Here is a 14453-nt window from a genome sequence, read left to right as displayed (position 1 = left end):
AGTTTCTCTCAGAGAAGTTTGTTCGGCTTTGTACAGCTATGAACAAAGAAAGCGAGAAAAACAGAAGGGCGGAGAAGGAGAAGCACTATTTGTGAGGGGTCGTCCTCAAAATCAAGCATTCGAGTTTCCCTAGCTGTATAAGTCCCCAGCATTTGATTGACCACGAGTTGAGAATCACTCTTGATTATAATTTGTGTTATGCCGAGTTCTCTTGCCAATTCCAAACCTGCAATTACAGCTTCATACTCTGCTTCATTGTTAGTTATAGAATGACATTTTATAGCTTGCCTAATAATTTCACCCGTAGGTGGTATGGGAACTATACCCAGACCTGCTCCTTTTATATTAGATGAACCATCAGTGAGTAAAACCCAAGTCCCCGGGTTTACACCATTAAAAACTTGTAATTCTTTTTCTGCTTCTAAATGCATCTCCTAACTAAAATCAGCCACGAAATCAGCTAGTACTTGAGATTTTATAGCGGTCCTGGGTTGATAAATGATTTCGTCTTCACTTAGTTCTATAGCCCATTTTGCTAATCTTCCTGACAGTTCGTATTTATGCAAAATATTTCGAAGCGGAAAAGCAGTAACTACAATAATGGAATGACATTGAAAATAAGGTCTTAATTTTCTAGATGCCATGATCAAAGCTAATGCTAACTTTTCTAGCTGTGGGTATCGTGTCTCAACATATAATAAGGACTTACTTACATAATAAATAGGAGATTGTTTACCTTGGTCCTCACGGACTAAAACAGCACTTACCACAACTTCAGATACAGCCAGATAGATGAGAAGCTTTTCTCCCACCTTTGGTTTTGCCAATAACGGTGGTTTTGACTAATAAGCTTTCAAATTTCTAAGGGCTTGTTGACAATCTTCATTCCATTCAAAATGATCTTGCTTTTTGAGTGCAGAGAAAAACTTAAAACACTTTTCTGAGGATTTGGAAATAAATCTCCCCAAAGCTGCAATTTTTTCCGTTAATCTTTGAACTTCCTTCTTATTAGTAAGGATATCAGTGATTTCTTCTATTGCTTTGATCTGAGAAGGATTTACCTCAATACCACGGTTAGAAACAAGAAAACCCAAAAACTTACCTGATGCAACTCCAAATGCACATTTTTCTGGGTTGAGTTTCATATTAAATTTTCGCAAAATTTCAAATGTAACAGATAGATGAGAAATATGATCATGAGATTGCTGGGTTTTGACGAGCATATCGTCTATATATACCTCCATTGTCTTTCCTAAATATTCTTGGAACATTTTGGTGACCAACCTTTGGTAGGTTGCCCCAGCATTTTTGAGACCAAAGGGCATTACTTTATAATAGTAAGTCCCTCTGTCTGTGATGAAAGAAGTTTTTTCTTCATCACTAAGGTCCATTTTAATTTGGTTGTACCCTAAATATGCATCTAAAAACTTAAAATTTCATGTCCTGCAGTTGCATCAATTAATTGATCTATATGTGGTAAAGGAAAAGAATCTTTTGGACAAGCTTTATTAAGATCTGTATAATCTATGCAGACTCGCCCCTTACCATTTTTCTTAGGTACAACAACTGTGTTGGCTAACCAATTAGGGTACTTTACCTCGCGGATTGACCCAATTTTTAATAGTTTTTGGACCTCATCCTGAATCACCTGGTTTTTGAAAGCTCTTTGCTTTCTTTTCTTTTGCTTTATTGGTGTAAAGGATGGGTCTTCGTTTAACTTGTGAGTCATCACATCCGGTGGTATTCCTGTCATGTCAGCATGGGACCAAGCAAAACAGTTTGCGTCAGATTTTAGAAATTCAATTAACATACCTCACATGTTTGAGTTTAAATTAGCTCCAACATAAACTTTTCGTTCAGGCCAATGCTCAAATAATATCACAGCCTCGAGTTCTTCGATGGTTGTTTTGATGCTTTCATTCTCCTCAGGTTCTTGAATTGTATCGAGTCTCGAGTCTAAATCTGTTTTCTCTTGCTCAGTTGAGGTTTGATTGCTGGCACTTTCAACTGTTTCCTGTAATTGCTATTTTTCTTTGTTTACGGTGCTCGTATTTGTTACAGTGTTGATACTCCTGGTTGTTTGCTGATCCCCTCGAATTCGACAAATCCCTCACGGTGACAGAAATTTAATAACTTGATGTAGAGTCGATGGAACAGCATCCATATCATGGATCCAAGGCCTCTCCATGATTATATTGTAGGCCATTTCCATATCAACTACCTGAAATTTAGTTTCTTTAACAACACATGCAACAAAAGTTATTAGAATTACCTCTCCTTTTGTTACCACACTTGAATTGTTGAAGTCTGACAAGGTATGCGCCTTGGGTATCATTTTGTCTTTAGCTTGCATTTCACGTAATACCCTTAGTAGTATAATATTTACGGAACTCCCTGGATCAATCAAAACTCGTTTTACATTAGTATCATGTACAAGTAAAGATATTACCAGTGCGTCATTATGTGGAGTTATCACTCCTTCGGTATCTGCATCATCGAATGAAACACTTTCATTTTCTAAAACCTGTCGTACTTGTTTCCCGTGTGTAATTGTTACTTTAGAAATCTTTTTGGAAGTTGTGTAGGTTATGCCGTGAATATCTTCTCCCCCACTTATCACATTCACTGTTCTCTTGGGTGAAGGAGGCTTTGGTGGCTCTTGCCTATTTTTTATATAGGCTTGTTTACCTTTTTCACTAAATAACTCAGTGAGGTACCCTTGCTTCAATAGATGATCCACTTCACTCTGCAAGAATCTACATTCTGAAGTTTTGTGCCCGTGATCATTGTGGAATTCGCACCAATGATCTGGATTGCATCTATTTGGATTTGACCGCATCTCTTTTGGCCATCGTACCTTATCTCCCATGCTTCTCAAAACAGCCACGAGCTCGGAGGTAGTGACGTTAAAGTTATATCCGCCGAACCGTGCCTTTAAACTCCTGTCATCATCTCGTGACTGTTGTCTGTTCCGATCATTTCTGAATCTTGATGAAGAACTAGAGTCCTTGTTCCTCAATTTTTGATCATATTGCTGGCTATCTTGTTTTGACCGTGAGTCTTTTCCTGCAGGTCCCATATATGGATCGTACCTGTTTTTACCTGATCTTTTTTCGGTTTCTGATCTTCTGGAACCGCCCATTTCTTCATGATGAAACTTAGGTACGGTATCTTCTTCAATTCGCAGCTTCGTACTGTACCTGTTGTAAACATCATTCCACGTGGTTGCAGGAAATTTTCGAAGGCTTTCTTTGAGTCTTCTCGTGGCTTCAGAACTTTTGTCATTTAAATTACTTGCAAAAGCTATTGCAGCCTAGTTGTCAGGTACGCAGGGTAGAGTCATTCTTTCACGCTGGAATCTATCAACAAAGTCTCTGAGCAATTCTGAATCCCTTTGTTTGATTTTCAAAATATCTTCCATTCTTTTCTCAACCTTTTGAGCTCCCGAATGTGCTTTAATAAAAGAATCTGCAAGCTCAGCAAAAGAATTTATAGAATTTTCAGATAAAAGAGAATACCAGGTTAATGCACCCTTGGTGAGTGTTTCTCCAAATTTCTTGACCAGTACTGATTCAATTTCTTGTTTGGTCAAGTCGTTGCCTTTCACGCCTGTTGTAAATGCAGTCATGTGGTCACGTGGGTCTGTAGTACCATCATATTTCGGGATGTCAGGCATTTTGAACTTTTTCGGAATTGGAAGGGGAGCAGCACTTGGCTTCCAAGGTTGTTGTGAGTATTTGTCCATGTCTACTCCTTTTATTACAGGCGGAACTCTAGGGATTTGCTCAATACGCTCATTTTGTTCCTTAATTTGTTTCTGCAAGGTTAGTACTAAATTTTGCAAATAGGAATTATTTGAATTACCTGGTTCCCCTTCCTGTGGTTCACTGGTAGTTCCTCCATTTCTAGAATTAACAAGACCAGAACGAGGATTCTCCAATGTATTATTATTAGGAGTTGGTGTGGGTAGTGCAGCAGGCAATCGACTAACTAGAGCCTGAAGAGCTTTGCCGACCTGTGCATCAATTAGCTTTTGTAAAGCTTCATTTGTACCACCTTCAAAGTGTTCAGATTGTTCATGTTGATCAGCACAAGATTCAGGAGTACCTTCACGAGATTGACGTGGTGAATTTTGAGGGGAGGGAACCACTTCAATGTTATGTAAATCTCTTTGATTTTGATGGATTTGATTTTCAGGGTTTCCCGAAGTGTTTTCATTGTTATTGTTGGTGTTGTTGTTTGACATGGTGATAACAATGGACAAGATGTAGCTTAAAAAAAAGATTATCAGATTCCCGGTAACGGAACCAATTTGTTTAACCAAAAATCTCAGTCTTTGGTCAAAGCTAGAAAGAAATTCGGGTTACTGATAATCAGGAGACGAAAATAAAATATTTTTGAGAATGATGGTAAATCAATAAATAGTTTTGTATTTCAGTAAGATCTCAATAGTATTTCGTGTCCTTACAGATGTTGAGTCTTTCCCCTTTTATAGTTGATTCTAGGAGAAGATATAATGTCTTTGTCTTAATGAGGCAATTATGAGCAATAAATGATATTTAAAAGAAATGTTACAAAATCATTTCTATTTAATTCAGATTCTCTAACGTATTTGACATTTAATGCTGTATTTAGACTCTTTTACGTCATCAGATTCGTGTCTTCAACTTCTTCTGATCTTTGATCTTTAAACGACTCGAATAGGTACGAGACTCGTACCTATTTTAGTAACGGTCCACACCTATGTTGCTTTCTTTTCCCCCTATCTGTTGTCACCCGTGCCTCTTGGCTATTTATTGCGTTTTGACCTTTTGACCAGTCCACGTGTCATGACACATCATCTTCAATATTCAAACTCAGTTTTTTCCCAATACACTATTGTCATAGACCTGACCAAAAAACATTCGCAGAGTAAAGAAAGCCTTAGGGCCCATTCGGTACAAGGGATAGAGGATAATTAATCCTGGAATTAAATTTGAGATTAGTTAATTTTACGTCTGGTTGGGATAAAATCGCAGTATGACTAATCCCGGGATTATAATGTTATTTTATCCATATGAGAGGGTGAGATAATAATTCCGGAATAACTAATCTCGAGATAATTAATCCTGAAATAACTTGTTTCTCAACCAAACAACCCTTTAGAACTTTGCTTGTTTCGTAGTATGGACCAAGCAAAGGTTCTGCTGCTATCGACACGTGCAGTGGCGGCTTAACAAAGTAAGTGGCCTAAAGCAAAATTTTGTAACGAGGCCTTAACTTTCTTCTTAAAACTTTCATATATAATTTTATATCAAGTCTATCTTGATAGCTTTTTTGAGATGCAAAGTTAATAGTGTTAATATTTTTTTTTATAATAAATTTCTACTAGTATTTTTTCGATTGATAATATAGCTAATCAATCACAAGGCTAAATAATTCTCTGTTTATTTTAATAAAAATATTTTAATTTTTAGCTCGATTAAATATATTTTGAAAAAAGTTAACCATAAAACCTATTTTTTAGTAGGGAAATTTTAATAAAGCATTATCTTTTAGTAGTAATTAGTCATCTATAGATACCATTTGCTATATTACGAATTATAGATACTTTTTCTGTGGTTATAAGATGTATTTGATGTATTTAAGTTATTGTATTCATGAATACAGTAGCAAAAATAGGAGTGAATCAGAGAAGTCCAGCTAAACAGTTGTTGTATTCAAGTGTATTCGACTGTATTCATGGAGTGAAACATGGGATTATAACTGGACATATTATTGTATTCGACTGTATTCATGACGTGAAATAGGGGATTACACTGTTTTTAAAATGGAAAGTGAATCAATTAACATAATAGACTCCTAATATAACTCAAAAAACTCAATTATAATACACAAAAATTGTATTTTCAGTTATAAAAAAGATCCTCAACCGAAAAATACCCCAAAAACATAGCAATCTTCAGAGAAATTATATAATACATCTGAATACATAAATTATATTAATTAAAAAAATATATGAATACATTCATGGCATATAGCGAGACAGTGAATATAATGAAATACATAGAATACAGCATGATACAATGAAAAAAAAGACAGTGAATACAATGAAATACATGGAATACAACGAGATACACTGAATTACAATGAAAAAAAAAGACAATGAAATACATGAAAATACATTGAAATATATTAACAAAAAATCAAGTTGCTCAGCCCCAAACTCCGTCGTCTTTGTTCAAGAACAAACTCTAATTTCCGGCGAATCCGTCGTAGCAACGTTTGAAGGTACAATATGCGACACCTTTTTTCATTACCTGCTACCCAACAGATTCAATCTCGGTCGTCCACCCCGCTGTTCTGTCGTCGCTGCTCCATCGGCCACTGTATCCAAGGTTTTATATTTTGTCGGTGGTCATATTGAATTCCCTCCGATGAAATCCCAAAGACTCCGTCACCGGCGGACAAGACTGATTTGATGAGATCCCCTGAAATTTCATGGTTACCTACCTCAAAGCACCCAATCGTTGCAACCGAATCCAGAATTTTTGAAATTGATTCATTGCTTAACGACGCTAAAGACTCATAATTGAGTTTTGATGGATTGCGAATGGATTTTTGCCTGGGGAAGATTCGATCAGGAAGCCTGAGGTCCGCTGCTACCCAACATTCAATTCGGTGCAAGAAATGATTGGAATGAAAAGAAAATAGTGCGTGTGAGAGAAATTTTGAGATTGAGCATCGTGTTTTCAAGAATGGGGGAAGAGAATGGGATGTATCAAAGTAGAGAGAGAAAGAAAATCGTGTAACTGAATAGCGTATTTAGTTGCTTAGGGCTAGGAGGTAACCAAAATTAAATATTTTGCTATAAACCTTAAAAGGTATCTATAGAATATAATTTTTTTAAATGGTATTTATTTAAAATAAATAAGGTGTTAACATTTGCTATATGAGGTAAAAATTCCTTTGGAAATCCATTTGAAGGGCCAAAAATTTTAGGGGCCTAAAGTCTTTGCTTTAATTGCTTTAGCCTTGAGCCGGCACTGGACACGTGTCTGTGTATGCTAGAGAAAAAGGAAAAACATGAAGAATAAGATTTAAAATCGGAGGAAAACCTAACAAAAATAACTATCAGAATACAAGTATATATAATGTTTTTTTGCTTTTCAAGGTGAAATCAATGTCCGTTAGGAGACCCTCAATAATTTTAAAAAATATTGATTAAATCAACTAATTAATCCACTGAACATATATATGTAAGAGCCATTACATATATATAGTATGATGTTTCTAGAGTTCGCTCATATTGAATTATCCAAAAAGCTCGTCTAAATCTAACTCATTCTAAGGTAGAGCTCTTAAAGTCCTACTTAAAATTAATTCTTTAGTTAAAACAAGGAGAACAGAAACTAAGGGTAGAAAACTAATCATGGCTACTAATAAAATAAGATTAGAAACCAAAAATCAAACAAATAATAGTTACAAAGTAAATTGCCCAATACAACGACCAAAACTCAAAAAAAAGGGAGAAGCGCACAAACCGCCATTTTTAGGGCTGCTATTTAGGGATTAGCCAATACTTATTTTGTTCCGAAAATTTTGAACTAAAAATCTTAATTTCAAACAATTCAAGACATTTGTGTCCTGAAAAATTAAACGAAAAAATTTAAATTCAAGACGCATTGACTAATTCCTAAATAGCATCACTTTAGAATGGCTATCTGGTGTCATTTCTACTAATAGCATATTTGGCCAAGCTTCTAAAATGAGCTTATTTTGAGAAGTGTTTTTTGCTCAAAAATGCTTTTTTTAAAAGTATTTTCGGTGAGAAGCAGTTTGTGTTTGGCTAATTAATTTGAAAAGCACTTTTAAGCAGCAATTAGTGTTTGACCAAGCTTTAAAAAGTGTTACTAAGTGTATTTTTCTCAAAAGTACTTTTAAAAAAATGCTTTTGGAGATAGATGATTTTTTTCTGCTTCTCCAAAACAATTTTTGCTTCTGCTCAAAAACACTTTGGCCAAACACTTCAATTTAGAGAAGCTTGGCCGCACTAGCAGATACAGTTTTTGGAATAGATGGCTTAGCTCTACTTCTCAGTCAATCCCCTTTGTTCATGGCTTTGAATTTATTGTAATGCTTATACTTTATGTAAAGATCTCGATGACCGCGTAATTCATCTTTCCTTTCCCGCTCCTGAATGAGACTATAAGAAAAAGTACATAAGGGAAAAGGCCCAAGTTCTCATGAGAGAACCATTGTACATAATAGCAGCTAAAAAGTCAAGGGAAAGCTTTTCAACCATAGCCATCTTACCATTCCGTTCATATACATAGAACCATTTCAAATCATTTGAAAATGGTTTGGAAAAGGAAAACCAAACAGAATTCAGTCAACGAAACTTGATTACTTAAATAGTTTTGTTTCATAGAAACTTAAAAAAAAAACACAAACCCTGTAAAAATGAGGCCACAAACTTAGGCATCATATTTAGTGTATCTATTTTTTCCTATAACAACTCAATCTCTACCCATTTTGTTATGGGCCGCCTATCTTCTCTGCGCCGGGACATAATTTAGACATATAACAAAGCAAGGTAAGGTGATTGACTTACAACCCTCCTCTACATAGAGGGGAAGGATCAAGCCAAGTTGAGATCAGCCAGAAGTTTCTTGAGATCCAGGGACTGCAAGTCCTTAGAGACAACAGCCAACAGCTTCTTGAGATCCAGGGACTGCAAGTCCTTTGAGACAAAAGCAGCACCCACAGCCACTGTGATACCGATAAGAAGGAGAGCTTTCATGCATCCGTTGCCATGGGATAAGCGCCCGAGCAAAATCTTGCTGTGCTTCTGCACTTCCTTCAAGGATGCTTGACGGGCAGCATCATCCACACTGGCCAATGCCTTCTCACTCTACATTATCATAAAGATAAAAAGATCAGCTAAATTAACAACAGCTTACTATATGATGATGGATTGATAAATTTCTTTACATTATTCAGTTATAAGACGGCCATCAGATTACTAGTTTCCTTTCACAGAGAGGACCATTATTTATTCTCCTTCATTGTTTACTTGACTAATCCAGAAAGATGAATAAGATTTAATATGCCGAAACTCGTGTGTCATATTTGATGCCAATGACACCATGCCATTCCTTAACTTAGGTCACTCGGTGCTCAATGATAAGCACAGAAATGATACAACATCAATATAAATGTGGAAAAAAGATGATGATATCTGGCCTTGTAGGCTTCCTATTCTAACGCAATTGTCTCCCCCACCCCCCACTCCATAAAAAACAACCCAAAAGGGAAACTGAAAGCCATAATTGCCTTTTTTTACTGCAAACAGGCGATAATACAAGACTAACCAACAATTTTTAAAACTTTTGTCACCCTACTCTATATGGATAAACTTCATTTTTTGTTTAACAAATATCAGAGTGGCATGTTTAACTACAGAAAGACTAAGGTACCTTAAGTCGGATACTGTTTAAGGCCACCTTCAAGGGATCAAGACCAGGTCCCTTGGCAGAATGCACCTTGAACTCTGAAGACAGCTTCTTTATTATTATTAGACTTGCTTCTACATTGTCCAGATAAACATTGTCCTGTTACAATCACATAACAGAGCAGTCACTAGAAATGTAAAGACAAAAGAGACTGAGTTTGGAATCACTAGACTAACAGAGGAAAAAAATCAAGAACTGAGCTTTCTTACCCACAGTTTGTAACAGTCAGGGTTCTGAGTCAAACACCACATAGATAGCTCACTAGCTTCCCTTGTTAGCTCAGGGACTCCTATAAAACATGTAATAATCAGGATTATAAAGCCGTATAACCAATCACAGACAAATCTGAAGCTAGTAAAGGAGCCACAAAGCCAACATAGAGTATAACTTCTTGCTTTACCTTCTGCAACGGCTTTGATAGCAAAAAGCATTATCTGCTGTGTTATCTGCTTCATTGCTTTGCTCCCAGGGGAAGCAACAAGAGCGACCTCTTTCAGTATGGGATACACAGCTTCAAACCTTTCAGTGGCCTGAACATAACAAGTAGCATCACAAATTACTCAGATACAGAAGATTTCTTTTAGCAACTTATTAGAATATCGAGGGAAAAGAGCATAATGACAGTGGTAAAAATCACCTTGATTCGAGCAGAAGGTGATGGGAAGGTGATCCTCATCAAAACCTCAAGAGCTGATGGAGGCACAACGCGTTCTCCCTTTCTCACTGCACCATTCATGAGGATAGCACGAGCTTTTGGCAAGGATACAATTCTGAAAGAGAAAAGAACCCACATTACCACCTGAAGAACTGATCGAACACCTTTTTGACAAGCTTAACAAGAATAGAAATACGTGCCTCTCAGCCAACTGTAAGATTAAGTCTCTCGCCTGTGGATTACTGTTCGATTTACTGCTTAACATTGGTAAAAGAAAATGTACCCACATGAACAATCCCACGATCAAATCACCTTGGCAAGCCTACAAGAATTAGAGACAAAATAGCACAGGAGAAATGATAGATGATGGGAATATCCCAAAGATTATCTAGAAAGGAAATCAACACCACCGAATGATGATTTTTACCTGAGTGATTGCCCAAATCATGACTTGAAGCTTATCTTGTCCTTGGTATTTCGCATTTTCATTCATTATTGGCAAGAGACTGATTAAAACATCAGGTTTCCGTCGCAATACCATTGCTAGAACCACAAACATGGCAACCTGCAGTTCAATGACATATATTAGATAAGTACTTTATATGATGTCACAAATATTAGCTATGAGATCCTTCATATCCAAGTTTACCAACTTGTGGCAGATTTTGAATGATTAATATACAGTAGAAAGAACCAAATGAAGAAAACTAAGCCAGAATAAAGTTTGACTTAGACCAGTCTACTAATTAAGCAACACCACATTGACATCCTCTTTTCCTTTTCTTATATTTGAAAGCAGTTGCAAACAATTGTAAAACTGCATCTAGTAACTCTTAGGAAGCAGAAACGCGAGAGAAGAAAATTAGTCATGCAGATTCACGAAGCGATGATAGAGTTTCAGACATTTCTTCTCCACTGAAGTGTCTATTAGAGAGTTCAGCAAGAACCTAGAGGGAACTCTCAATAGAGAAGGTTGAAGTACACAATGATCAAGGTAAGTATTCTTAAATTTTTAGGGCTGACGCAAATTTGAGAAGAAGATAATGAGAAGCTGAAATGGAGAACATCTAGACAAGCAGAGTAAATACACAGTTTCCAATGTGCTGCAATTGACGCGATTGACCCAAGTTTCATAAAAGAATGGATCAGATAATTATTATTCTAGTCGAGAAAGAAGATTTGTTAACATGAAAAGATAAAATTTACACAACCCCAACCATTTAATAAATGAACATATCATGCGATGTAGCAAAACCAGTCAATGACGACACAAATGTACAGATATGAAAGAGAAATAACTCCAGACTCCAAACTTTTTAACTAATAAATATTAGAAAGGCGAGAGGCAAACTGAGGTTTTTACAAAGCTTTTACTTTGGAGTTCTTTTTTTAGAAAAAAAAGTACGAAGCTTTTAGTTAGATAAGGACAGAATTCAAATCCCCAGTAATTATTACATTTATTCCGGATAGATTCCTCCTGCTACCCCCTTAGGGCTTCAAATCCAACATGCAAAATGAGCATTTAATACAGATTGCTATAGAAATACATCCGGATATACAAACAAGCTTGTTTTGGAGGGTTGTTAATAAAATTGAGCTCTTACCATTACTAACATGGGTGTTCTGTTTGTCCTGGAAAGTGATTTTCATAATCACTATAACTTTTGAGGTAGTGTATTTTAATACCCTAGATTCGCTATAGTAACGACAAAGAATGTGGTAGTGATATTTACCTCTGTTCATTAATGACCTACCAAACTAAGGCCATAATCTATATGCTGTCAGTTAATCGGGCATTAAATACTAATTAACCATGATGCTATAGATTACTAGATTGTATTGAAACCCTGAGATAAGTATTGCTACCAGGAAGATGTAACCACGAAACACATGCAAGGTGTAGATATCCATGCCCTCTCCCCACATTCACCCTTTTTCTTTCTCCTTTATGGTGAGGATAAGGTTCCTCGAAATAATAGCTTCATCTAATTCCAATAACACACATGCAACTGCTTCTTTCCTCCATCACCATAAAAAGACAACAGCGGCTGATTCATGTAACCACACCACACATGGCACAAAACTCTCAAAATAACATGCAGAAAAGACAAAACACAAACCTGAGATTTTGAAGGTACTTGCTGAACCACCTTTTTGGATCCCTTTGAAGCTCCTTGGTGCTGTACAAGATCAGCAAGAATGCTATCCAATGACCATAACACAAAGGAACCAAGAGCATCAAACGATCGCTGGTTAAGCCAGTCAATCGATGTCTTATAGACATCCTCAGAAATTTGAGAAAGAGGGATCTGTTCAATATCAAGAAAAGTTAACACATCAAAAGAAACACCATTACCAATAATAAGATAACGAAATGATTACTGAAAAAAATGAATTGTGCAGGCATTCAGATGATTAAAAGCACTGGCAATAATAGAGAGGGAAAAGGAAAGAAAGAAAAAAGAAAAAAAAAATTATTCACTTGGATTTTCCAGTAAACCAACCTAAGATTTTTATCCAAAACCCCAAGCAAGACCAAGAGCAATCCCTTTTTGTGGGGGGAATTCTTTTTTCTTTTCATTATGTTAATGATTGCAAGAGGTCGGAAATCAAGTTGTTTCTAATGATGAAAATACCAATTTCAAGATCAGAACACTTCATAAAACATGCAAGGCATTCCCATTAAAAATGGAAAGACATCCATCTACTAATACAAAAACCATTCGGATATTTTAAAAGAAAATTAATCTTGCAGAATTATACCATGTACTTTCTAGTTTCTATTCACAATAGAAGAATGAAAAACCAAAATACAAAGACTCATTCTTTAGCTTCAAAAGCACATTTTGCATGTCAAAATTTAAACATTTTTTAAAAGATTAAACCTTTAAGAGAGAAATTAACTCACATCAACCATTTTTTCAACTGCGGATTCCCTGAGAATCTTCATCCAAGGGAACTGTGATGAACTCACTTTCGCAAATGCACGTCCAAAGTAATCCGCAAATCTCATTAGCTGTATATCTTCCTGCTTCTCATACGACGCCTTCAACAAAATTCACAAACAAAAAAATAAAATAAAAATAAAAAAGATCAAAAAGTTTTTCTTTTCCAAAATTTACGAAAACTTACTGATATATCAACGAGAAAAACAACGAGATCAGAGTTATCGATCTTCGCAGCAGCTTCGGCAACTGTAACCTTCGGTTTCTTCGCCTTCTTCGGTTTACTCTTCTTCTCAACGACGGCACCACCACTAACAGCGGCGGCGTTTTCACCGTCACTGCTACCATACTCCTCCCCGTTACCGTTATCAATAACGGCGGTTGAATTTTCAGCTTCATAGAGCTTCTGAGCCTCAACTATTCGCTTCCGTCTCTCCTCCGCATGTTCCTCGATCGATCGAAAAACATCACCGCCGGAGCTCTCGACGCCGGCGATCCAGTCATCCTCCGGCTGCTTCTTCAGTGATTGCTTTTTGTTTTTCTTCTGATACGACACCGTTTGCCAGCCGTGATCTTCTCCGATATTAACGCCGTTAAGTAGTTTCTCCTCAATTAGCATAGAATCATAATCTTCCATGTTGAAAGAGCACAAAAAACAAAGGAATTAACGGCAAATAAAACGGAAAAATGAAAAGAAATTTTGCGTTATCCTCTCACTGTTTTTTTTTTTTCTTTTGAAAATTTTCCGACGATGAGAAAGAGAGAGATCGCGGGGAAAGTGATCGGAGGAGGTTGGGTTTATATAGGAGTGTTGAATCGGGTCGGGTAAGAAGTGGACAAGAAGAGGGAGTGAGAAAAGAGTTTACACGTGGATGTATGAAGGCTACTGCTCATTGTCTTTTTTGCCCTTGTGATTTTAATAAATTACGTATATTGTCATTGTATGTCAGGCTGGGATTTAGGTAATGTGGTTTTGATCTGCTGTTGTGACAGCCACGATAAGCTGTCATCGCAGATAATCCACGCCTTTCAATTCCCAAAATGAAAGTAGCGAGGCGTTGATATGGAGTTGCGTCGGCCGTAGATATAGACTATATTAAGAGACGAATTTCATCTTTCCTATTTTCTTCGGAAATAATTCAAAGAGGTTTGATAAAGAATGAAGAAAGGATTATTACATCATAAACATGTATTAAAAACGAGAAGATTTAGAACTTTAAAGTCTTAGTTACGAGTATTCTCAGTATACTCATTGATATATCATGAAACCTAATTATTATGGTCGATTTGAGGTATTTTTATATACGTAAAAAGATATATCTTTAGGAAAAAATTTAAAACATATATACTTGCTAATTT

At 36.3% G+C, this 14453-nt stretch overlaps 1 protein-coding gene across 1 annotated transcript; it reads right to left on the bottom strand.

Moving 5' to 3' along the window:
- Positions 1-8254: 8254 nt before the first annotated feature.
- On the bottom strand, positions 8255-13921 carry LOC142167941 (uncharacterized). Its single transcript, XM_075228518.1, has 10 exons — positions 13282-13921; positions 13058-13195; positions 12270-12458; positions 10577-10714; positions 10350-10471; positions 10132-10264; positions 9895-10024; positions 9704-9783; positions 9459-9593; positions 8255-8893 (listed from the first exon to the last, which is right to left on the bottom strand). Exons 1-10 carry the CDS (start codon positions 13729-13731, stop codon positions 8621-8623), a joined length of 1788 nt encoding a protein of 595 aa, XP_075084619.1. The 5' UTR covers positions 13732-13921; the 3' UTR covers positions 8255-8620.
- Positions 13922-14453: the final 532 nt, after the last annotated feature.

The sequence above is a fragment of the Nicotiana tabacum genome, chromosome 13 (genome assembly GCF_000715075.1).
Source record: "Nicotiana tabacum cultivar K326 chromosome 13, ASM71507v2, whole genome shotgun sequence".
Lineage (NCBI taxonomy): Eukaryota > Viridiplantae > Streptophyta > Magnoliopsida > Solanales > Solanaceae > Nicotiana > Nicotiana tabacum.
Note: the sequence above shows the minus strand (reverse complement) of the source record. Positions and strands in the feature narration are given on the sequence as shown.